The 23,663-nt window shown below is 46.7% G+C and overlaps 1 protein-coding gene across 1 annotated transcript in view; it reads left to right on the top strand.

Annotated features, from left to right (window-relative positions):
- The window catches only part of LOC138265810 (serine protease HTRA1-like), a 579,494-nt gene that overhangs the window by 433,379 nt on the left and 122,452 nt on the right, over positions 1 to 23,663 (top strand). Inside the window, exon 4 of the mRNA XM_069213870.1 lies at positions 21,579 to 21,773. Within this exon, the coding sequence (XP_069069971.1) occupies positions 21,579 to 21,773 (195 nt within the window). The remainder of the gene's footprint in view (positions 1 to 21,578; positions 21,774 to 23,663) is intronic.

Genomic DNA, 23,663 nt, shown 5'->3' with positions numbered 1-23,663 from the left:
AACTAAGAAAATATATTTTTCTATATAAAAACCTATTGGCCTGGAATTGTCTTTGAGTGTGTGTTCCCCATTTATTGCCTGTGTGTGTACAACAAATGCTTAGCACTACCCTCTAATAAGCCTACTGCTCGACCACACTACCACAAAAAAGAGCATTAGAATTATCTCTTTTTGCCACTATCTTACCTCTAAGGGGAACCCTTGGACTCTGTGCATGCTATTTCTTACTTTGAAATAGTACATACAGAGCCAACTTCCTACAGAGAGGTTGGACCGCATTGAGTTAATGATGGATGATAGACTTTGGAACAATCCTGTAACACCACTGATCCAGCTCTGTGATGTCAAAACCAAACATCTGTTTTACCTCCTGATCAGAAGTCGCATATTCTCATAGTGTAACCCACCCATACCCACTTGCTGTTGTTGTGTCTCCCAGTAGGTCTGACCCAGCTGTTTCCACACTCACCCTACCTTAGGATGCGTCTCAGGTCCTGCCCTGGCAGTCCAACTGAGCTGTATATATATTATGCAACAGAAAAATGAAAGGATGCATTTAGTCATATAAAGGTGATATATGATGATAAAGGGGACGCTGACAACTTTTACAACAATTTAAATACATTTCCAGGCACTAACTGAGGGAGAAATATGGATATATGTATTGCAAATGCTATTGCTAAAGAGTAACCAGTCTCTGCCATCCATTTATTATGCGTGGCCAATCCACCCCTTGGCTGGTTGCAGAAGAACAGGAGGAAGTGTCATTTGGCAGATAGCAGGCAAAACGGGACATTAAAAAAAAATATGACATGATCTGATATAAAATACCCTATTAGAAGTCTACGGCTTAACAATGAAAGATACATGAATCAAATGATACAATCATATAAATGTTGATGTGTCTAACATTAAAATATACAATACAATGGTTTACGATAGCATGATCTACATGTGTATGGTTTACTTGTTTATGTGGTGTGGATGCGTCTGGCCACATGCCTTGTTATGTGGTGGAGATGCGTTTGGCCATTCCCTGTCAATGTAGATGTTATTCCTAACCCTGAAGATGCTGTCACTGCACTTAGAATGAGAACTGTTTAAAAAGCGAATAAAGATTAGTGTAATAATGTAAATGATGGGGAAAATTGTGGGAAATGTGAAAATGAGAAATGTGAGAAATGTTCACATCTGTGGGCCGGAACAGTGTGACGTAAGTGGATTACAAAATGAATAATAAAATTGAGAACTATAGTTTCTTATGTGAACTTATATTGACTTTACCTAGAACAGACAGGTCATATAGCAGGTCAGGGTGCATTGTAGAGAGGATATGCTTCTCAGGTGGGGGGAGATAGAGATGGGAGTGAGCTTCACCTCCAGGATTAGCCTGTGCCACATTTACCCCGGACAACTTGTCTTTCATCTGCTTTCTCTCGTTCTGCCCTGTTTCTTGATGTCCCTCACGGCGCATACATACACCCCCAATGCATTAACACAGTGTGGTCACCTCCTGCTACAGGGCGGCCTTCTTTGCTCTGCTTAGGGTGTACCATGGCAGACCATGTTGTTTCCTGTAATGTTCCACAACAAAGCTAACTACAAATACTGTCTCTTGCATAATCAAGTGCCTCTTCCTTTTGAATGTGGTGGTCTGCATCCTGTAGGCTGGCTCATTTTCCTGATATCCGCAGGGTAGTGTAGTCCAAAGAGAAGAGGGCGGAGCACAGGGTGTGTGTATTTAATTTACGCATTTGCAGTTTTAATGAAAATAAGATGTGTGATTATGGTCATATAAATGCTATGTCCCTATACTTTCCATGCTGAGTTTTACACAGCAGAGGCAGATATCCCTACAAGCATAAATTAGAAATCCATTTGTAAAGTTATTACTAGCATACTTACAGTGGATGTTGTGGTTTTAAGAGTCTCCACCAACGCCCTCACCCCGTATGAGAGGACACTACTGATCCCAATACTAGGTGGATATTTCCACACAAAATTGGTTAATGCCACCTGGGCAGAGACCTTTGCTTAGCTGTGGGAAGAAATCTAGGTGTGTGGGGATCTCTGCATGCAAGTGCGAATATGGCCCAGTGACATTACCCTGAGAAGCACGCTCCGGGACGTACTGTCACAGGCAAAATCAGATTTTTCTGTTTATGTTTGGGCTAAAGCCGGCCAATTCTGGAAGTTCAGTTGTGTAAACCTTGTTAAACTTGTTTATCATGTTTCATAAGATATCTTTAAAATGGTTAACGCTGGTGGCTGTGAACTCATTTTTAGTTCTTAAATATTTGTAATGTTCATTTTTTACCAAAAAAACTATTGCTTTTCTGAATAACAGGAACAAGAGTAAAGGTTTCTGAATGTATTGCATGTTTAATCTCGCCTAGGGTCTCGCCTAGGCAGCGCATGCACTGTCTCGTTGAGACGTGATGTATTCAATCTATGGCATTTGGCATGCCCATCAGTTTCCATTGGTTCTTTCATGTGTCTTTCAAAATGTCATAGTTGTGTGTGATAATTCCTTCACACCTGCCATGCCTTTTGCAGTATTGGCCATGCATATGAGTGCCGCCCATGTTACGTGTATTATTTCGTTCTTGCTGATTTAGGATACTTTGGTTGGACTATTTTTTTGTTTGTTCTTGTGTTTTGTGAAACAAATGTATTTAATCGGATGCGCTTGATATGACAGTATTTACAGTTGTTAATAGAAATGCGTTCCGAAGGTATTTTTTAATTAATGTGTTACATGTTTGTGTTGTAATTTGTTATTGTATGCTTGGTTTTGCGTTTTTTGTTCCATATTTGGATTGAAATGTGTCTAATTATACCATATCCCATATAAGTGGTTTGGTATTGAAGTGGTTTGGTATTATTTGCTGTGTTCAGAGCGCTATAAGTGATTTCAAAAAGTATATTTGTTTATTTTTACTGTAATGCATTTAATCGGATACCTTTAATACAGCCTGATTTCCACTTTTCGTAATACTAATGCATTACGACTTTTTTGGCAGCTGGGCTACAACTTTCAGGGGAAGAGCTAGCTGCCGGAGCTTCACATTTTTATCTCCCTGCCCATACACCCCCTCACACCCTTCCCCCAACATACCAATTTCGATGCTTGTTTAAACCGAGTTGCCTGGAAACGGTGGCAAGTGATTTTTTTGTTTGTTTTCCAAAGCAGAGACACTTAGGAAGTGTTATCAGAAAACAATCTAATTAACAGACATAATGCTGGCTTTAAAAAAATGCATTTTATTTATGTTCTTAGTGCCTCTACTGTAATTCTATGCTTATGAGTACTTGTAGTCCTTCTTTTATTTCTGTGAAATGCCCCAGTATGGGGTGTTAAATTGTTGCCATCCTAGTGTTGTGCGCATTTGAGCATGCATGCCCGTGTGTTGCTAGCACTCCTTGTAGACAGCTTTTTGTTCTCTGGTAGCCACTTCTAGCTGGTGGCTGCTGACTTAAGTTTCTTATGGAGATAATACCACCTTTCTCCTGAGTCACCGGTTTTGCAGTTAGTTTCCTGCTCATAAAGCGAAACCCTTTGGCCCCAACAGAGATGTTACACTTTCAGGGGATAAGGTGTGTATGTTTCCACTTAGGTCACTGACTCTTGCAAGCAGGGAAGTACAACTGCATATCTCTTCCTAGCCTGAGCAGCCACCAGAAGTGAATGCCTTTGTACCTTTCAAATGCCGAGTTACAAGAAAGGAAACGAGGTACTGTTATTGACATTAAATGCAATGGCTGCTCCCAGCTGGTGATCTCTTGACGCAGTAGTGCAGAGATGTCCATACTGTTGAGTTGCTCACTGTGACACAGGACAGATGCTCCTTTTTGGGCACCTTTGGCTGCTGCTAAGTTTTGCACTTTGTTTGGGATGTTCACTAGTGATGTTATAATTATATAGGATCCTAGCTGCTCCTTAGCCCCCTGGAAGCCTCAGTGACACAAACTGTCTGTGGGCCTATTGGCACAAAGAAACATTTTTGAGAACGCTGTCTTGGGCATTGTGGCTAAAAGCTATAGAGAAAGAAGGGGTTAGTGTGCAGAAGGGTTTGAGTACAAAACCATTGTTTCTAACGGATCAAAAGTTATAAAAAAATTGGTGACGTGTTCACGCACAATGGAAGGCCCTATGCAAAGGGTAACTGGTCATCTTTCATTGCTAATTTCTGTATTTGGTTGTTCACCTAGTAGTAATGAAGTTAAATGTTGGCCCAGACAGTATTATCATGTGTAAAATTTACAAAATAATGAATTAATACTTTAGAAAAATGTGCAGTGTTAGACCTGGCATCCTTGGCGTGGTCTCCCATGTCTTTTTTTGCCTCTGCTTCCCATGTTATGACTGTGTGCTGGGCTCTGTTTTTACTGTTTTTGGTACTCTGGGCACTTTAACACTGCTGACCAGTGCTAAAGTGCAAGTGCTCCCTGTGTAAATTGTATGTATAATTGGCTTTCCCAGGACTGGCATATTTGATTTACTAGTAAGTCCCTAGTAAAGTGAACTAGAGGTGCCTAGGGCCTGTAAATCAAATGCTGCCAGTGGGCCTGCAAAGCTAGTTGTGCCATCCACATGAGTCGCCCTGTAAACATGGCTCAAACCTGCCCATGCATTGTCTGTGTGTGCAGTTTTAAACTGCCAATTTGACCTGGCCAGAAAACCTTCCCTTTTTATACATGTAAGGTACTCCTGAGGTATGCCCTATGTTGGCCTATGGGCAAGGTGCAGTGTATGTTAAAGGTGGGACATGTACTGATGTGTTTTACATGTTCTAACAGTGAAATACTGCCAAATTGGGTTTTCACTGTTGCAAGGCCTATCTCTCTTATAGGTTAACATGGGGACTGCCTTTAAATATCCTTAAAGTGCAGTTTCCCTTTGAGAGCAGGTAGGGATGTCGAGTTTGGGGTCTCTGAACTCACAATTTAAAAATACATCTTTTGGTAAAGGTGTTTTTTAAATTATTTGTTTGAAAATGCCACTTTTAGTAAGTTGGCATTTTCTTGCTTAAACCATTCCGTGACTCTGCCTGCTTGTGTATTCCCTTTCTGGATCAGACTGACAGTTGTGCTGTTTGTGAATCCCCTCTAGACAGTGACACAAAAGAAGCTAGGGTGTAGCCTGCATATCCTGATGAGCCATCTGAGCTAGAGTGGAGGGAGGAGTGGTCACTTACACCTGAATGGGACTTGCCTGCCCTCTCACAATGCAGTCTCCAGCCACCTGGTGTGTGACTAGGGGCAGGCATGGGCAAGGCAGGATCTTGTGAACAACACAGACTTCCCTTGGAGTTTGCCTGCTTTAAAGGCAGAATGGGTATACGTAGTGGACCAAAAAACCCAGATTTTTAGATTTTCTTCTGGAACTAAGAGGAACCTCTGCCAAGGAGAAGAGCTAAAGGGCTGAGGAGAAGTGCTGCCCCTGACTGTGACTGTGCCTTGTTGGGCTACAGTTGCTGCTTCTGCCTGTGAAAGGAGACAAAGCCTGGACTTTGTGGTATATTCCTGCTTGAGAAGAATCCCCAAGGGCTTGGATTGAGCTAGCCTCCTGTTTTGAAGTCTCAGAGCAATCAAAGACTTCCTCGGCTAGCACCTGGGCTCTCTGCTGAGACTCCTGCCCTGCCAAGTTGTGCCCTATCTAATCGCTGGGCCCTTGAAAGGTGAAGCTAGTAGAACAAGGATGGAAAGCCACACACAGGGAGGGGAAAATTATGACGCACCACCTGCAATACGGCTGAAAAATGACATTCCACCCACCTCGTGGCTGATTTCAACACATCACCTGCATCCCGGCTGGAGAAACAATGCAAATCCCATGCAGTGCGGTTTTCCATCACCGTGCGACCAGGATTTCTCACACATTGTCACTGGGTGTCAAAGTCATTGTGAACCTGCGCGGATCCGAGGTGCCCTGTCACGAAATCGATACATCGCTCTCTTGGGAGGGAGAAAAACAACGCATCACCTACCTGACTGGAGAAGAAACGGCGCACAGCGTCACTTGCGAGTAAGGAATCGATGCATCGCTAAGTTTTACAATGCCCATGCGGCTTTATTTTTTATGCAAACCAGGTACTTTGCGTAAAATCAACATTTCCATTGTTTTCCATGGAGTAAGACTCTTTTTACCTTGAAAATTCTTATCTTGGCTTGTGTTTGTTGGATTTTTGTCGTTTAGGTCTCATTACGGCTTTCACAGGACCGCTGCAGGCAAAACACCGCCAGCAATAGAGGTCTTTTGCCCGCCCTATTAGGAGTTTTCCGCTGGGCTAGCAGGCGGAAATGCTGTTTTTGCTCACTGGCCCAGCGGAAAGCTCCTAATAGGGCGGGCAAAAGGCCTCCATGCAAAGGCTGGTGGAAAGGGGACTCAATCCACAGGGCAGCGCTGTTTGCAGCGCTGCCCTGGCAGGTTGCGACCACCAAGACTGCCAGGCTGTCTACATGTGGCAACATGGTGGTACTGGCGGTCGGACCATGGCACATCTGCCACAGTCATAAAAGGGAGGTCGGACCGCCCTGTCAGGAGCAGTCCGACCGCCATCACGAGTGTGGCGGTCTTGAGACCACCACACTCGTAATGAGGGCCCCAGCTTGTAGCACTAGGACAATGCGTATAAGAAGAAGGCAATAAAGAATATTCCTAGCCGCCCTTGGCAAATTAATCTAAGCATTCATTAAAATTGCATTGTAAAAGAACCACTCATCTTGTGGATCTCTGTGCAAGACGTTTTTGTGAACAATATAGATATTAGGTTGTTCAAACACAGGTACTTTTTTGGACCGGTGCACCAAACTATGGCCCTCATTCTGACCTTGGCGGGCGGCGGAGGCCGCCCGCCAAAGTCCCGCCGTCAGGTTACCGTTCCGCGGTCGAAAGACCGCGGCGGTAATTCTGACTTTCCCGCTGGGCTGGCGGGCGGTCTCCTTCAGACCGCCAGCCAGCCCAGCGGGAAAGAGGCTTCCACGATGAAGCCGGCTCGGAATCGAGCCGGCGGAGTGGAAGCTGTGCGACGGGTGCAGTTGCACCCGTCGCGTATTTCACTGTCTGCGCAGCAGACAGTGAAATACATGTAGGGGCCCTCTTACGGGGCCCCCTGCAATGCCCATGCCAGTGGCATGGGCACTGCAGGGGCCCCCAGGGGCCCCGCGACCCCCCCTACCGCCATCCGGATCTCGGCGGTCCGACCGCCGGGATCTGGATGGCGGTAGGGGGGGTCAGAATCCCCGCGGCGGTGCAGCAAGCTGCGCCGCCGCGGAGGATTCAATGGGGCCGCGGTACACTGGCGGGACCCCGCCAGTGGTGCCGGTCCGACCGCGGCTTTACCGCCGCGGTCGGAATCCCCATTGAAGCACCGCCGGCTTGTCGGCGGTGCTCCCGCGGTCCTCCGCCCTGGCGGTCAAAGACCGCCAGGGTCAGAATGAGGGCCTATGTCTTTTGCTTGTCTACGCATCCATGACTGTGAAATAATTAAAACCCTGCATTAATATCTAATTGCAGCCTGAAGATATAATGAAAAACATGGAGAAAGGTTCCTTTTTTTAAAATGGACAAACAAATCCCAGAATGCTCATCGAGGAAATACTGCCTTGAATATCTGGAACCTGACAATATAAATTATACTGGGTTTTTCTATGGAATGTAGTTTGCCCATTCAATTAAATAATATCAGTGCAGATCACTAAATTGTGGCAGTATCACTGTTCATGGTGCACTGTTCATTTGCTGACAAATATTAGACTCAGGACTATATGAAAAGTATACAAATGTACACTTTCTAATTCTATACAAGCTAAGTCATCTAATAGTGCAAGACAGACTTTCCTCGCCTTGGATGGCTAACCAGGAGAACCTGCTGAACGTGATGTTGGTCAGACCTGTAGCATTCTATTTTTAAATCATGGTGCTTTCCTTCAATCTCCCTTTTCCTTGATGGCCTAACCAACATCCGTGTTCCTCTGCATCTCCTGACTGGGGGGGTACCAGATATGTATGGGTTTTCTATGGAACTGGGGTGTCCACAGGTGATAAACTGGATGCAGTGCTTTGGGGGAAATTGGAAAGAAAGCTGACACCAAATGCCAGTTTAGAGTACCTGTCTTTTGGCTGCTGGTGTCACCCGTGGGGTGTATACTACATATTTTCAATATCTGAAGATTTTTTTTCAACAATTTTTTCCTCAAAACATTGCAGTTCCCTTCAGTTTTCCTAACATAGGAACATATTTTCCCCAAGGCTTAACCCACATTTACCTTCACATATGTCTTTTGAGTGTGGGGTATCTATCATATGTGTGGATGTAAACTGAGCTTCAGCAAGGATCCACACACACTAGACACAACTTAATGTTTTGGATTTGGAGCTCCCATAGGGAATCATTGCAGTATTTCGGCCCTGTACGGACTTGCCTAGGAAAACCTACTAACAACAGAAATTGAATGGAAACTACAAACACAGGAGAATCCAGGATGATGTAGAATGCATGAATCACAGCATGGTCAGAAAAGAGTAAAGAATAGATTTAAAACATCACAATGTCTACATTTTTCTGTGACTTCCAGCAGATGGCAAAAGTCCAACTATCCAATGTTCCCACACTTTTCCTGATAATAACAGCATACAATGTGTGTAGGTAGGCCCACTGTATGGGTCAAGAAGAAGCCAAAACCCTTTGACATCATACATTCTCAATTTTGACCTGTTCCCCTTCATTATGATACAACCAAGCACAAATTTGCGATTCTATTTATATTGGTAGACCCAGTACAGTGTACACTGACCTTTGGCAACGTTTGAGCTATACAAATATCACTCACACATATATACATATACACAGATACATGCATACATACATAAAGAATTGTGGGGACACAAGATGGTAGGACTTTTGTCGCTCCCCACAAATCCTGAAATATTTATTCACATAAATGTGAGTGAATTCTGTTTCTTAGCCGAAGATTAATATTTGTCTGACATTTTGGTGGGATCCACATAAGCCATATCTTCCAGGAGTCGCTTTGATGTTTATTAAAATGTATATGGTTAGTAGGTTTCCTTAAGTGCTTTCACATCCCAGGTCCAAATACCACAACCTTTAAATAGAAATAGTACACTGTTCCAATACATATGCATGCAGAGTCAAGAAGTGCCAGTAGTTTCAGGAGAGCGCTCAAACATCCACTAGGATGCTAAGCTTCATCACTGGGCAATCTCCTCATCAGACCGGAACTGCAATGTCTGGTGGACCACCCCAATCAATGTGGTGGTACTCAACCGAAGATTATATAGCAGATGTAGTTAGGTCTGCAGAAAATACTGATTATTAGAAAAAAGTAGGAGAGACAAGTGAGTAAAAATTGGCTCCTACCCTTAAGCATCATTGTTAGACCTGACAGCCTTAGGGTAGTCACCCCTAACTTTTTGCCTGCCTCCCTCCTCGTTTTGGATACTGTTTTTGCTGGTTTTTAGACTCTGCACACTTTACCACTGCTAACCAGTGATAAAGTGTATATGCTCTCTCTCTGTAAACATGGTAACTTTGGATCATACCTGATTGAACTATTTAATCTACTTATAAGTCCCCAGTCATGTGCACTCCAGGTGCCTAGGGCATATAGATTAAATGCTACTAGTGGACCTGCAGCACGGATTGTGCCACCCACTTAAGTAGCCCCTTTTCCTTGTCTCAGGCCTACCATTGCTAGGCCTGTGTGTGCAGTTTCACTGCCACCTCGACTTGGCATTTAAAAGTACTTGCCAAGCCTAGAACTCCCCTTTTTCTGCATATAAGTCACCCTTAATGTGTGCCCTGGGTATCCCCTAGAGCAGGGTGCTGTGTAGGTAAAAGACAGGACATGTACCTGTGTAGTTATATGTCCTGGTAGTGTAAAACTCCTAAATTCGTTTTTGCACTACTGGGAGACCTGCTCCCTTCATAGGCTAACATTGGGGCTGCCCTCATACACTGTTGAAGTGGCAGCTGCTGATCTGAAAGGAGCAGGGAGGTCATATTTAGTATGGCCAGAATGGTAATACAAAATCCTACTGACTGGTGAAGTCGGATTTAATATTACTATTCTAGAAATGCCACTTTTAGAAAGTGAGCATTTCTTTGCACTTAAATCCTTCTGTGCCTTACAATCCACGTCTGGCTAGGTTTAGTTGACAGCTCCTTGTGCATTCACTCAGACACATCCCAAACACAGGGTACTCAGCCTCACTTGCATACATCTGCATTTTGAATGGGTCTTCCTGGGCTGGGAGGGTGGAGGGCCTGCCCTCACACAAAGGACTGCCACACCCCCTACTGGGACCCTGGCAGACAGGATTGAACTGAAAGGGGACCTGGTGCACTTCTTAGCCACTCTTTGAAGTCTCCCCCACTTCAAAGGCACATTTGGGTATAAAACAGGGCCTCTGCCCTACCTCATCAGACACTTGCTGGAGAAGAAACCGGAACCAGAAACTACATCCTGCCAAGAAGAACTGCCTGGCTGCTCAAAGGACTCACCTGTCTGCTTTCTACAAAGGACTGCTGTCTTGCTGTTGCCCTGCTGCCTTGCTGAACTCTTGTCTGGCTGTGAAAGTGCTCTCCAAGGGCTTGGATAGAGCTTGCCTCCTGTTCCTTGAAGTCTCAGGACCAAAAAGACTTCTTCCTTTCACTTGGACGCTCCGTGCGCCGAAAATTTCGACGCACAGCTTGTTTCGCGGCGAGAAAAACGCCGCACACCGACGCTGATCGACGCGACGCCCTCGGGGCGATCGAGACTTCGACGCACAACCTCGCAAGGACAAAGCCGCTCGACTTTCCAGGAGAAATCGACGCGACGCCCACCGTGAGTGCGAAACTTTGACGCACGGCCTCGCAAGGACAACGCCGCCCGACTTCCAAGGAGAAATCGACGCGACGCCTGCCGTGAGACCAAACTTTCGACGCACGGCCTCGCAAGGACAACGCCGCCCGACTTCCAAGGAGAAATCGACGCGACGCCTACCGTGAGATCGAAACTTCGACGCGCAGCCCCGCAGAACGACGCGCAGCCGGAAAACAAGCAGGAGAATCCACGCACAGACCCGGGACATCTGGTAATCCCCGCGATCCACAAAAAGAGACTGTCTGCGCGCCGGAAAACGACGCCCGACTTCCCCGCGTGGAAAAGACCGACGCAAGTCTGTGTGTGCTGAGGAGAAATCGACGCACACACCCCTTTTTCCACGCATCTCTTCTCCTGTGGCCCTCTGAGGAGATTTTCCACCAGAAACCAGGTACTTTGTGCTTGAAAGACACTGTATTGCATTCTAAAGACTTAAGACACTCTATATCACTTCCCTGTGATATTTCTACAATTTTCCATTGCAACTTTATTCTTTTTGATCTACAATTATCCTGATAAATATTATATATTTTTCTAAACACTGTGTGGTGTATTTTTGTGGTGCTATATGGTGGTATTGTATGATTTATTGCACAAATACTTTACACATTGCCTTCTAAGTTAAGCCTGACGGCTCGTGCCAAGCTACCAGAGGGTGGGCACAGGATAATCTTGGATAGTGTGTGACTTACCCTGACTAGAGTGAGGGCTTTTGCTTGGACAGGAGGTAACCTGACTGCCAACCAAAAACCCAATTTCTAACATTGGTGATCAGCGGTGAGGATAGGACTTGTATTTGTGCAGTGACATACAGTAGCTAAGTATTTCACTACATACCCACAGTTGAAGGTCAACTTGGTTTTTATCTCTTTTTGAAAATCCGTTTTTTCCTGACAATTTTCTAAAACTAAATCCTCACTCAACATGTCTCTGACTGGGTCTCAGACAGGGGACTTTGACCTAGTCCAGTTGGATACATACACGGTCAAACAACTAAGAGGATTCTGCAGGGCATTAAGGGTACCCACCCAAGGGGCCTCCAGAAAGGAGGACTTTCAAGTGGCGCTGAGGGCCTGGGCAGAAGCCCATTTAGAGGATGATGAGGAAGAGGAGCCAGAAAATGGCCCCTCAGAAGGATTTTCACTATCTATGGATGGTGTTACCACTGCAATTGTGCACCCTTCCAGACCAGGGAGCAGTGTCTCCATGCAAAGCCTGACCGCAGAGGAAAGGAGAGAGGAAAGGGAGTTCCAATTGCAAATGGCAAAACTGAAAATTGAGGCACAACAGGAGGAGAGGAGGGCAGAAAGAGAAGCCAAACAAGCTGAGGCTGAAAGAGCAGCCAAACAGATTGAAGCTGAAAGAACAGCCAAACAAGCAGAAGCTGAAAGAGCAGCCAAACAAGTGGAAGCTGAAAGAGCGTTGGCTGAAAAGAAACTATTGTTGGCTCATGAACTGAGTCTCAAGGAGCTGGAGATCAAGGCAAGACAGTCTGAATCCAGCAATAATGGTGGCAGCATACAGACAGGACCTGCTGGAGAAAAGAAGGTTCGTATACCCAAAAATGTGGTGCCCAGTTTTGTGGTGGGAGATGACATAGATAAATGGTTAGCTGCTTATGAAGTTGCACTAAGGGCTCATGAGGTTCCTGAAGGGCAATGGGGGGTAGCTATGTGGGGTTATGTGCCGCCATTGGGGAGGGACACACTTCTCACATTGGATCCACCGGATCAAAACACATACCCACTCCAGAAAGCCACTTTACTTGCCAAGTTTGGGCTGACCCCTGAGGGATACCGTCAGAGGTTCAGGGACAGCACCAAACAAACCACACAAACATGGGTAGATTTCTTTGATTTCTCTAGTAAGGCACTGAATGGATGGGTGCGGGGCAACAAAGTAGCAGATTATAAAGGTTTATATGACTTGATCCTGAGAGAGCATATGCTTAATGTTACTTATACCGATTTGCGCCAGCACCTAGTGGATAGTAAGCTGACTGATCCCAGGAAGCTTGCTGAGGAGGCGGACCTCTGGGTTAGCACCAGAGTGTCCAAAAAGGTACCTGGGGGGGACTCCCACAAAGGTGGTCAGGGTTCCCAACAGAAGAAAGAGGGGGGAGATAAACTTACAGATAAGGAACTCTCTAAAGGCCCCCAAAAGAATTCCCAGGGAGGGGGTGGCAACCCTTCCTTTTCCAAATTTGGGAAGAAACCAGGGACATTTGACAGGTCAGGAAAATCTAGCCCCAAATGCATGGAGTGTTACCAATATGGTCACTACAAAGGCGATCCACAGTGCCCCAAGAGGGCACCGTCCACTACCGGACAGGCACCTGGGTTGACTAGTGTAGCACTCGGGGGGAGATGGACCCCACTAGCTTTGGGGAGCAGGTAGAGATTTCCCTAGTGTCCCTGGGAGAAGGAGAAATGATGTCCAAGGTCCACATGCCTAAAAATACTTCCAAGTACCGGCAGTGGGTCCTCATTGATGGGCAGAAGGTGGAGGCTCTGCGTGACACAGGAGCCAGTATGACTACTATCAAGAGTCAGCTGGTGTCCACAGAGCAGATAATCCCTAATACATTCCACCAGGTCATAGTCGCTGACAATCGCGAGAGTCACCTACCGGTGGCTCGGGTTCCCTTTGAGTGGGGGGGGTCTCTGGTACTCTGAAAGTAGCTGTGAGTCCTGCCATGCCTGTAGATTGTCTGTTAGGCAATGATCTAGAGCATACTGCTTGGAAAGAAGTAGAGCTCAGATCTCACCTGGAGATGTTAGGGTTACCTGAGTGGGTCTGCATGACCACCCGGTCCATGGCTGACCGAGAGGGAAGTCAAGGGCATCTGGAGCCTGGAACGATGGCCCAGGGAGCTGCCAAGAGGAGGGACGAGGGGCGCGGGAAACCGGCCCCAGAAGTTCCCACAGTGGCTGACGGGGCTCCTGAGGAGGAGACTCCCGAGCCAACTGGGGAAGACATTGCCACCCTAGGTGACTTACCGGAGCTTGCTGGCTGGCAAGTTGAGGGTGGACCCACCAGGGAGGAATTCTGCAAGGCGCAGAAAGAGTGTCCCACTCTAGAAGGGTTGAGGAAACAAGCCTTAAACCAGGCAGCAGGTGACGCCTCTGGCAATCACCACCTATATTGGGAGAATGATCTCCTCTACAGTGAGCCTAGGGTTCCGGTCTTTGGGGCAGCACGTGTGCTGGTGGTCCCCCAATGTTACCGAGCCTTCCTACTGGGTCTGGCTCACGACATTCCCCTGGCAGGACATTTGGGACAAGACAAGACCTTCAACAGGCTTGTCACCCACTTTCACTGGCCCAAAATGAGGACACACTCAGACAAATTCTGCAGGGCTTGTCCTACCTGCCAGGCTAGTGGTAAAGCAGGAAAGAGGGTTAAAACCCCCCTGATTCCACTTCCTGTCGTTGGCACCCCCTTTGAAAGGGTGGGCGTCGACATTGTTGGCCCCTTGGACCCCAAAACTGCCTTAGGCAACAGGTTTATCCTGGTTTTGGTGGACCATGCCACCCGGTACCCAGAGGCAATCCCTCTGAGGACCGTAACTGCATCGGTGGTAGCCAGAACCCTGATGGGGATATTTACCCGTGTGGGATTCCCCAAGGAGATAGTGTCTGACAGAGGCACTAACTTCATGTCCGCGTACATGAAGCATCTGTGGGATGCGTGTGGTGTAACCTACAAGTTCACCACACCCTATCACCCCCAGTCTAATGGGCTTGTGGAGAGATTCAACAAGACCCTGAAAGGCATGATTGGTGGCCTCCCTGAGGCCATGAGGCGTAAATGGGACGTCCTCTTACCATGCCTTCTCTTTGCTTACAGAGAGGTCCCCCAGAGGGGGGTAGGGTTCAGTCCCTTTGAGCTTCTCTATGGGTACCCCGTCAGGGGACCCTTAAGCATTGTCAAGGAGGGATTGGAGAACGCTCCAAAGACACCCCCTCAGGACGTGGTCAGCTACATGTTGGCCCTCCGCAATCAGATGACCCGCTTCTGGAAAGAGGCCCAAAGTAACCTGGAGGCCAGTCAAGAGGTGATGAAACAATGGTATGACCAGAAGGCCACTCTGGTAGAGTTTCAACCTGGAGACAAAGTGTGGGTAATGGAGCCAGTAGAGCCCAGAGCTCTCCAGGACCGCTGGTCTGGCCCATTTGAAATAAAGGAGCGGAAAGGGGAGGCCACTTACCTAGTGGACCTCCAAACCCCTAGGAACCCCCTAAGGGTGCTCTACGTGAACCGACTAAAAGCTCATTTTGAGAGGTCGGAGATCAACATGCTTCTGGTCACAGATGAAGGAATGGAAGAGGAGAGTGAACCTCTCCCGGACCTCCTCTCTGCCCAAGAAGGTGATGGGTCCGTAAGCGGGGTCATTCTGTCTGACTCCCTGACTCTAAACCAGAAAGGAGACTGCTATGAGCTGTTGGAGCAGTTCTCCCCCCTCTTCTCCCTTACTCCGGGACTGACCCACCTCTGTGTTCATGATATTGACACCGGTGACAGTCTCCCTGTGAAGAACAAAATTTACAGGTTGTCAGATAAGGTGAAGGCCAGCATCAAGGAGGAGGTCTCCAAGATGTTGACGCTAGGGGTTATTGAGAAGTCCAGTAGTCCCTGGGCCAGCCCAGTGGTGTTGGTCCCCAAGGCTACTGCCCCAGGCGCGAAGCCAGAACTTCGGTTCTGCGTGGACTACCGGGGTCTCAACTCAGTCACACGGACTGATGCTCACCCAATCCCCCGAGCTGATGAGCTCGTGGACAGGCTAGGCGCTGCCAAGTTCCTGAGTACGTTTGATCTTACTTCAGGGTACTGGCAGATCGCCCTGACTGAGGGGGCTAAGGAAAGGTCCGCCTTTTCCACCCCTGACGGCCATTACCAGTTCCGGGTGATGCCGTTTGGATTGAAAAATGCCCCCGCTACCTTCCAACGGTTGGTTAACGGGGTCCTGGCTGGCAAGGATGCCTTCTGTGCAGCCTACCTGGATGACATAGCTGTCTACAGTTCCAGCTGGGAGGAACACCTGCTCCACCTCAAGGAGGTGCTTCAGGCCCTGCAACAGGCAGGCCTGACCATCAAGGCTAGTAAGTGCCAGATTGGGCAGGGTTCCGTGGTGTACTTGGGACACCTAGTAGGTGGTGGCAAGGTGCAGCCACTCCAGGCCAAGATCGAAACTATCAAGGCCTGGCAACCACCTCGAACCCAGACTGAGGTGAGAGCCTTTTTAGGCCTCACCGGATACTACCGCAGGTTTGTCAAGGGCTATGGTACCATTGTGTCCCCCTTGACAGAACTCACGTCCAAGAAGCAACCTAGGTTGGTGAATTGGACAGAGGCTTGTCAGAAAGCCTTTGACGCCCTAAAGGAAGCCATGTGCACGGCCCCCGTGCTCAAGGCCCCTGACTACTCCCAGGAATTTATCGTGCAGACAGACGCTTCAGAGCATGGCATAGGGGCAGTCCTAGCACAGCTAAATGAGGAGGGCCAAGATCAACCGGTAGTCTTTATTAGCAGAAGGCTATTACCACCGGAACAGAGGTGGAGTGCTATTGAAAGAGAAGCTTTTGCTGTGGTCTGGGCACTGAAGAAGCTGAGGCCCTACCTGTTTGGGACTCACTTCCTAGTTCAGACAGACCACAGGCCCCTCAGATGGCTCATGCAGATGAGGGGTGAGAATCCAAAACTTCTGAGGTGGTCCATTTCCCTACAGGGGATGGACTTTACGGTGGAACATCGCCCAGGGGTTGACCACGCCAATGCTGATGGTCTCTCCAGGTACTTCCGCCTTAGCGATGAGAGCTCCCAGGAGGTCGGGTAGCTCTCCCCACTTTCAGCTGGGGGGGACACATGTTAGACCTGACAGCCTTAGGGTAGTCACCCCTAACTTTTTGCCTGCCTCCCTCCTCTTTTGGATACTGTTTTTGCTGGTTTTTAGACTCTGCACACTTTACCACTGCTAACCAGTGATAAAGTGTATATGCTCTCTCTCTGTAAACATGGTAACTTTGGATCATACCTGATTGAACTATTTAATCTACTTATAAGTCCCCAGTCATGTGCACTCCAGGTGCCTAGGGCATATAGATTAAATGCTACTAGTGGACCTGCAGCACGGATTGTGCCACCCACTTAAGTAGCCCCTTTTCCTTGTCTCAGGCCTACCATTGCTAGGCCTGTGTGTGCAGTTTCACTGCCACCTCGACTTGGCATTTAAAAGTACTTGCCAAGCCTAGAACTCCCCTTTTTCTGCATATAAGTCACCCTTAATGTGTGCCCTGGGTATCCCCTAGAGCAGGGTGCTGTGTAGGTAAAAGACAGGACATGTACCTGTGTAGTTATATGTCCTGGTAGTGTAAAACTCCTAAATTCGTTTTTGCACTACTGGGAGACCTGCTCCCTTCATAGGCTAACATTGGGGCTGCCCTCATACACTGTTGAAGTGGCAGCTGCTGATCTGAAAGGAGCAGGGAGGTCATATTTAGTATGGCCAGAATGGTAATACAAAATCCTACTGACTGGTGAAGTCGGATTTAATATTACTATTCTAGAAATGCCACTTTTAGAAAGTGAGCATTTCTTTGCACTTAAATCCTTCTGTGCCTTACAATCCACGTCTGGCTAGGTTTAGTTGACAGCTCCTTGTGCATTCACTCAGACACACCCCAAACACAGGGTACTCAGCCTCACTTGCATACATCTGCATTTTGAATGGGTCTTCCTGGGCTGGGAGGGTGGAGGGCCTGCCCTCACACAAAGGACTGCCACACCCCCTACTGGGACCCTGGCAGACAGGATTGAACTGAAAGGGGACCTGGTGCACTTCTTAGCCACTCTTTGAAGTCTCCCCCACTTCAAAGGCACATTTGGGTATAAAACAGGGCCTCTGCCCTACCTCATCAGACACTTGCTGGAGAAGAAACCGGAACCAGAAACTACATCCTGCCAAGAAGAACTGCCTGGCTGCTCAAAGGACTCACCTGTCTGCTTTCTACAAAGGACTGCTGTCTTGCTGTTGCCCTGCTGCCTTGCTGAACTCTTGTCTGGCTGTGAAAGTGCTCTCCAAGGGCTTGGATAGAGCTTGCCTCCTGTTCCTTGAAGTCTCAGGACCAAAAAGACTTCTTCCTTTCACTTGGACGCTCCGTGCGCCGAAAATTTCGACGCACAGCTTGTTTCGCGGCGAGAAAAACGCCGCACACCGACGCTGATCGACGCGACGCCCTCGGGGCGATCGAGACTTCGACGCACAACCTCGCAAGGACAAAGCCGCTCGACTTTCCAGGAGAAATCGACGCGACGCCCACCGTGAGTGCGAAACTTTGACGCACGGCCTCGCAAGGACAACGCCGCCCGACTTCCAAGGAGAAATCGACGCGACGCCTGCCGTGAGACCAAACTTTCGACGCACGGCCTCGCAAGGACAACGCCGCCCGACTTCCAAGGAGAAATCGACGCGACGCCTACCGTGAGATCGAAACTTCGACGCGCAGCCCCGCAGAACGACGCGCAGCCGGAAAACAAGCAGGAGAATCCACGCACAGACCCGGGACATCTGGTAATCCCCGCGATCCACAAAAAGAGACTGTCTGCGCGCCGGAAAACGACGCCCGACTTCCCCGCGTGGAAAAGACCGACGCAAGTCTGTGTGTGCTGAGGAGAAATCGACGCACACACCCCTTTTTCCACGCATCTCTTCTCCTGTGGCCCTCTGAGGAGATTTTCCACCAGAAACCAGGTACTTTGTGCTTGAAAGACACTGTATTGCATTCTAAAGACTTAAGACACTCTATATCACTTCCCTGTGATATTTCTACAATTTTCCATTGCAACTTTATTCTTTTTGATCTACAATTATCCTGATAAATATTATATATTTTTCTAAACACTGTGTGGTGTATTTTTGTGGTGCTATATGGTGGTATTGTATGATTTATTGCACAAATACTTTACACATTGCCTTCTAAGTTAAGCCTGACGGCTCGTGCCAAGCTACCAGAGGGTGGGCACAGGATAATCTTGGATAGTGTGTGACTTACCCTGACTAGAGTGAGGGCTTTTGCTTGGACAGGAGGTAACCTGACTGCCAACCAAAAACCCCATTTCTAACAATCATGATTTAATAACTCAGGGAAAGGATCAGGCCAAGATTAAAAAAGAAACAGGGGGAGTAAATGTGGGGAATAATGTCCCACTGTACTCCATGGAAAGGAAAAAGGTAGTGTACCTAGTCCTAACACAATCTGGTCAACATGTATCGCGCCTCTATAGTCAAAAAAGGATCCCTTGGTGCTTCATCAGGACCGTAACAACTACTTCTCCTAATTATATAAGCAGTAATAAGTGCTGGGAAGTCACTTACTGAACGAGGACTATTTGTCACCGTCAATTGGTCAATAGGTCGCCCATCCCATAGTAGAGAATAGGCATCATGGGAACGCGCAAGCCTCAAACCAAAGGATAATTATTAAGTCTCACTTCGGTCCCTCGGTGAACCTGCCCTGAGTCGCATGCCTGAAGACCAAATACCACAACTACATGCATTCCACAAAGAGAGTCTATTGAACATAGTGGTTTAATATTTTGAGGATCAGCGTTCTGTGCAAAAAGTTATGAGCCACTTCATTCGGACATTTGCAGGTGCCCAGAAGGATTGTGAACTGTCACACTCCCTCCAAACACCCCACACTACCACCAGAAGATTGTCCCATTCACAGGGCAAAACAAAATTGAAATGATGACAAGCGGGAGGAGACACTGTGTGTATACGATAAGTGCATCCTGGAAACACCATCTCATGACATATACGTCAGAAGAGCAGGCAAAGGGTTACAACTGCCCATAATTGTTGCCACTCCGTGATGAAACACTTGGCTGTAGGAAAATCTCCAGCATGCCCACAGTGATGGAGCATCTTTATTTTTGTTGCGTTTTTAGCAATCAGATTCTTGGCCCTGCCAATCTGCAGCACCCCTTTAACATTTATTTCAATATTTTAAACATTTTCACTAGTTCTTCAGGACATCACCGCCTGACGGTTTCTGATGCTCACTTCGAGGTCTCTTTCAGGGTCAGGTAGCCAGATATTGACAGGCCAAATTTTTATATGTTAACGTCATCAAGCATGGATTACTTTTCTACAGCCCACAATTCACAAAAAAGAGGTATTATCCGTTTAGGGTGCATTACATTATCAAGAAAAATACGCCTGGTCAGGCGCTGCCTGCTGTAGCTCTGTGTGTTACGCACCACACAATCATGTGTATTTAACCCACCATTATTTTTTACGCTCCTCAGATTGGAAGATTGCACCTACACGGCAGTCTATCGCTAGTGTTTACTAGAAGGCAGACTGCCGCCAGTGAAAGTGTTTGTCATAGTTCAGCAAGGTGATTATTTAAAAGTGCAAATGTTTGTGCTGCCTTAGCATCATTTTTGTACATTAAAGCAGTGCAAATCTAACTTCATATTTATAATTTGATGCAAGACCCATCTAGTGTCAAAATATCAGAGTTAGTGCCATTTTTAGGGAGCACTAATACACCTTGCATCTCATTGAGACAAGGAGATGCAAGGCAGGCCGTCACTTTTTAATAATGCTGCTAGCCCCCTAGCGCCATTTTTAACCCCCTACACTAAAACCATGCACACCTAAAAAGGAGACCCAAAAAATTACACTAAGGACGATTAGCGTCAAAATTTAACGCCTGGTTAGTCCAGGCGTTAAAGTGCAGTTAGGCACATTTCCTTAGGAAAACACCATCGATTCCACATGGTGTCCCACCCCAACCCCCAGCATCACCCCCACCCACACGACTGGGACACTACAGGTCGAGGAAGCCCATCCTAGGTAAGTTAAGTATATATGTTTTATTATTATGTGCCACTGGGAGCCACTTACATGTGGCCCCCTGGCTGGCACTGGATATGTTGGGGTTGTCCTAGGGACACTGATCCCCAGTGGTGGGCATTGGGGATGTGGTAATGACTCCTGTCTGTACTCAGACAGGGGTCATTTTTTGGCTACTTGTGCGTGAAAAATTGACGCTAGTCTGACTAGCGGCTGATATTTTGCCACTAATCTGCCTAGCGCCATTTTTTCTACTGCTGTCCAGCCACGGCTAGTGCCATTTTTCATGATGCTAGCCATTCCTTAGCACCATTGTGCGTCATTTAAATTTTATAAATATGGTGCACAGGTGACTCTAGAGAATGACATTAGCTAGCGCTAAATTTTGACAACTGCATGAACATGGGCCTGAATTCGTATCCTTGCACTGGAGCTTCTCATTTGTGAATGCACCTCGACAAGACCAAATGCTCGCCTCATATACAATACCACGATGGAGGACCTGCACACATTTCCCTGCAGTTATTTAATGTAACCTCTAGTCTGATCTACTCTCTTACTTTTGTTACATCTTTGCCACACTTTTCTAGTCCCATCATTCCCAGTAGGGCCTTTGAGTGGCAATTCCTGTCCTTTGCTGTTATTTGCTTTTCTGCACGTACCGAACGTATATGTTTTTTTGAAGTACAGTTTACATCTCAGTTTGCTAAAAATTTGGAAGCAATTACATTTGCTCTAACAGACTTTAAGTATATATATTTAAAAATTTTAAAATATGAGCTGATGTTTCAAGATTAAAACCCATCTAATTCTTCCTACGCAGGCACCGCTTCCAGTATTACTCCTGGGGAGATCATCAGACCTGCGGCCTGGTGAATTTGTGGTAGCTCTGGGAAGCCCCTTCTCCTTGCAGAACACAGTCACAACAGGAATCATCAGCACCACGCAAAGAGGCGGCAAAGAGCTTGGGCTGAAGGACTCTGACATGGAATATATACAGACCGACGCCATCATCAATGTAAGTTTAGTCTTCAGTAGTATCAGCATGAGTCCTCGAAAATCGGATCATTCTCTTTTTTAGATAATGCAACTTTCGTTATGTTTGTGAAATGAAATACAGATGAATGTCGGGTTTCAATGTTGCAGCCTGCAAGCAGCTGTAAATTGTATTCAGTAACGTAACAGTAGCTGTATACGCACGGTGCCCAATAACGTCAGTATTATATGTGGAAATGCACAAGAGCGGCACAAAATTACGAAAATAATTGCTACACTCTGATTGTGACATGGCTACTCAACTGAGTTAAGACAGTGACATATCTACTCTGCTGTGATAATGTCTCACAGTTGAGTGTTAGTATCAGAATGTATGCTACCAGAGAAGCGCCGTGAGCACCATGCCTATTTACTAGGCCTGAAACTATTGCAGGGATGACTGGCTCTTTCAATTCCTTTCTTCTTACAATAATCTCACTCAGTAGTTGATACATATTGCAGTGTGTATATTTATCACACTGCTGGAAATCATTTGAAGGCAGAAATCTATTTGTACTTTAACACACGGTTTAAATCACAAAGCTGACTTTAAGCGAAGGGACCAAAAGAGTTTCAAAGGGGGCTGTGAATTGGCCCGAAGGAAAATAACGGCTTAGCTCAGGAATCTACGAGCCGCAGGAGAATCCGAATTAAGCTCTGCGCACAAATTTCACCATAGCTTTTTCGTATACCCGCCCTTAGCGCTACTTCATGATGCTAAGCGGGTGAACTCCCTACAAGCATTTAAGGGCATTTCTTACTAAAGGGAATAGTCCATTTTGAGTTATTATTTTATTGTTGCTCTTAATAATTGTTTTTTTACTTTTGCCTTTCTATTATTTTTATTTTCCTGCAAGCCAGTCCTGCGCAAGGTCCCTGACAATGAGGCAGGTTATCGCGCCTTTTATACAGGCACCTACGCATATCCAACATACATAGCTGAGCACTGTGTACACAGGCATAAAACTCCTTGGTGAAATTCAGCACAACATCACACCAAAACTCTGTGCACACTCGTAAGCGTAAAACGACTGCTCAAAAAACATCCACCACAATTATTCAGAGACAGTTGTAGCATGAATGTAATTCATTTAATTTCACTACATACGAAGACATTGAACACCCTGTATAGGCGAGAAGTATCAGAGACTATGGGGCAGATCTAGCCTCATTTCACACAGCGCAGTAAACACCTTGCTGCTATGCGCTGACTGAAAGTATTTAATGTGATGCAGCACATTCTTCTGCTTTCCTTGAGCTGGTGCAAAAGCAGGAACCTTTGACTATGGTGCAAGGGTCCCTCCGTTGCAGGCAGGATTGCTTTTGTGCAGGAAGGGGCACCTACAGAAAAAAAGAAGTATTGAATCCTCCTACTACAGAATAAACGCAGAAGAACCATTGGAATATAAGGAAACCAAGCTATTTCCCAGAGCAATCTTGAGGCCCAGGTCTGGGAATTCCGGTGGGTAGATTTTATGCTGATTTATATAGATATTCATCTTACTTAGCAGCAGCTGCATCTAAACTGGAAAAGGCCTCTCTCTCCCAGCTTCAGGGCTGGCTTTAGCGCTGTGGCGCACAGTGTGACAATCATTTTTGGCGCCCCATGACTTCCTCCTCAGATTCCCTCACTACCACCAAGCGCAAGTGCCCCAAATCGCTCCAAAGTTGTACTCTCTCATACATTTCATTTGTCTGAAAGCACTGGTAAAGACTAGCTTTACTAATAAGAATGTATATCTATCCAAACAAACCCTTTTTAGCAACATCAGGAATAGATAATGAAAGAGTGGCGGTCGGCGGAGAAGCGGCGGTCTTACTGCCAACAGGCTGGTGGTTAAAATTTTGGAATTATGACCATGGCGGTTACCGC

The sequence above is a fragment of the Pleurodeles waltl genome, chromosome 11 (genome assembly GCF_031143425.1).
Source record: "Pleurodeles waltl isolate 20211129_DDA chromosome 11, aPleWal1.hap1.20221129, whole genome shotgun sequence".
Classification (NCBI taxonomy): Eukaryota; Metazoa; Chordata; class Amphibia; order Caudata; family Salamandridae; genus Pleurodeles; species Pleurodeles waltl.
This window is presented reverse-complemented; position numbering and strand designations above follow the sequence as displayed.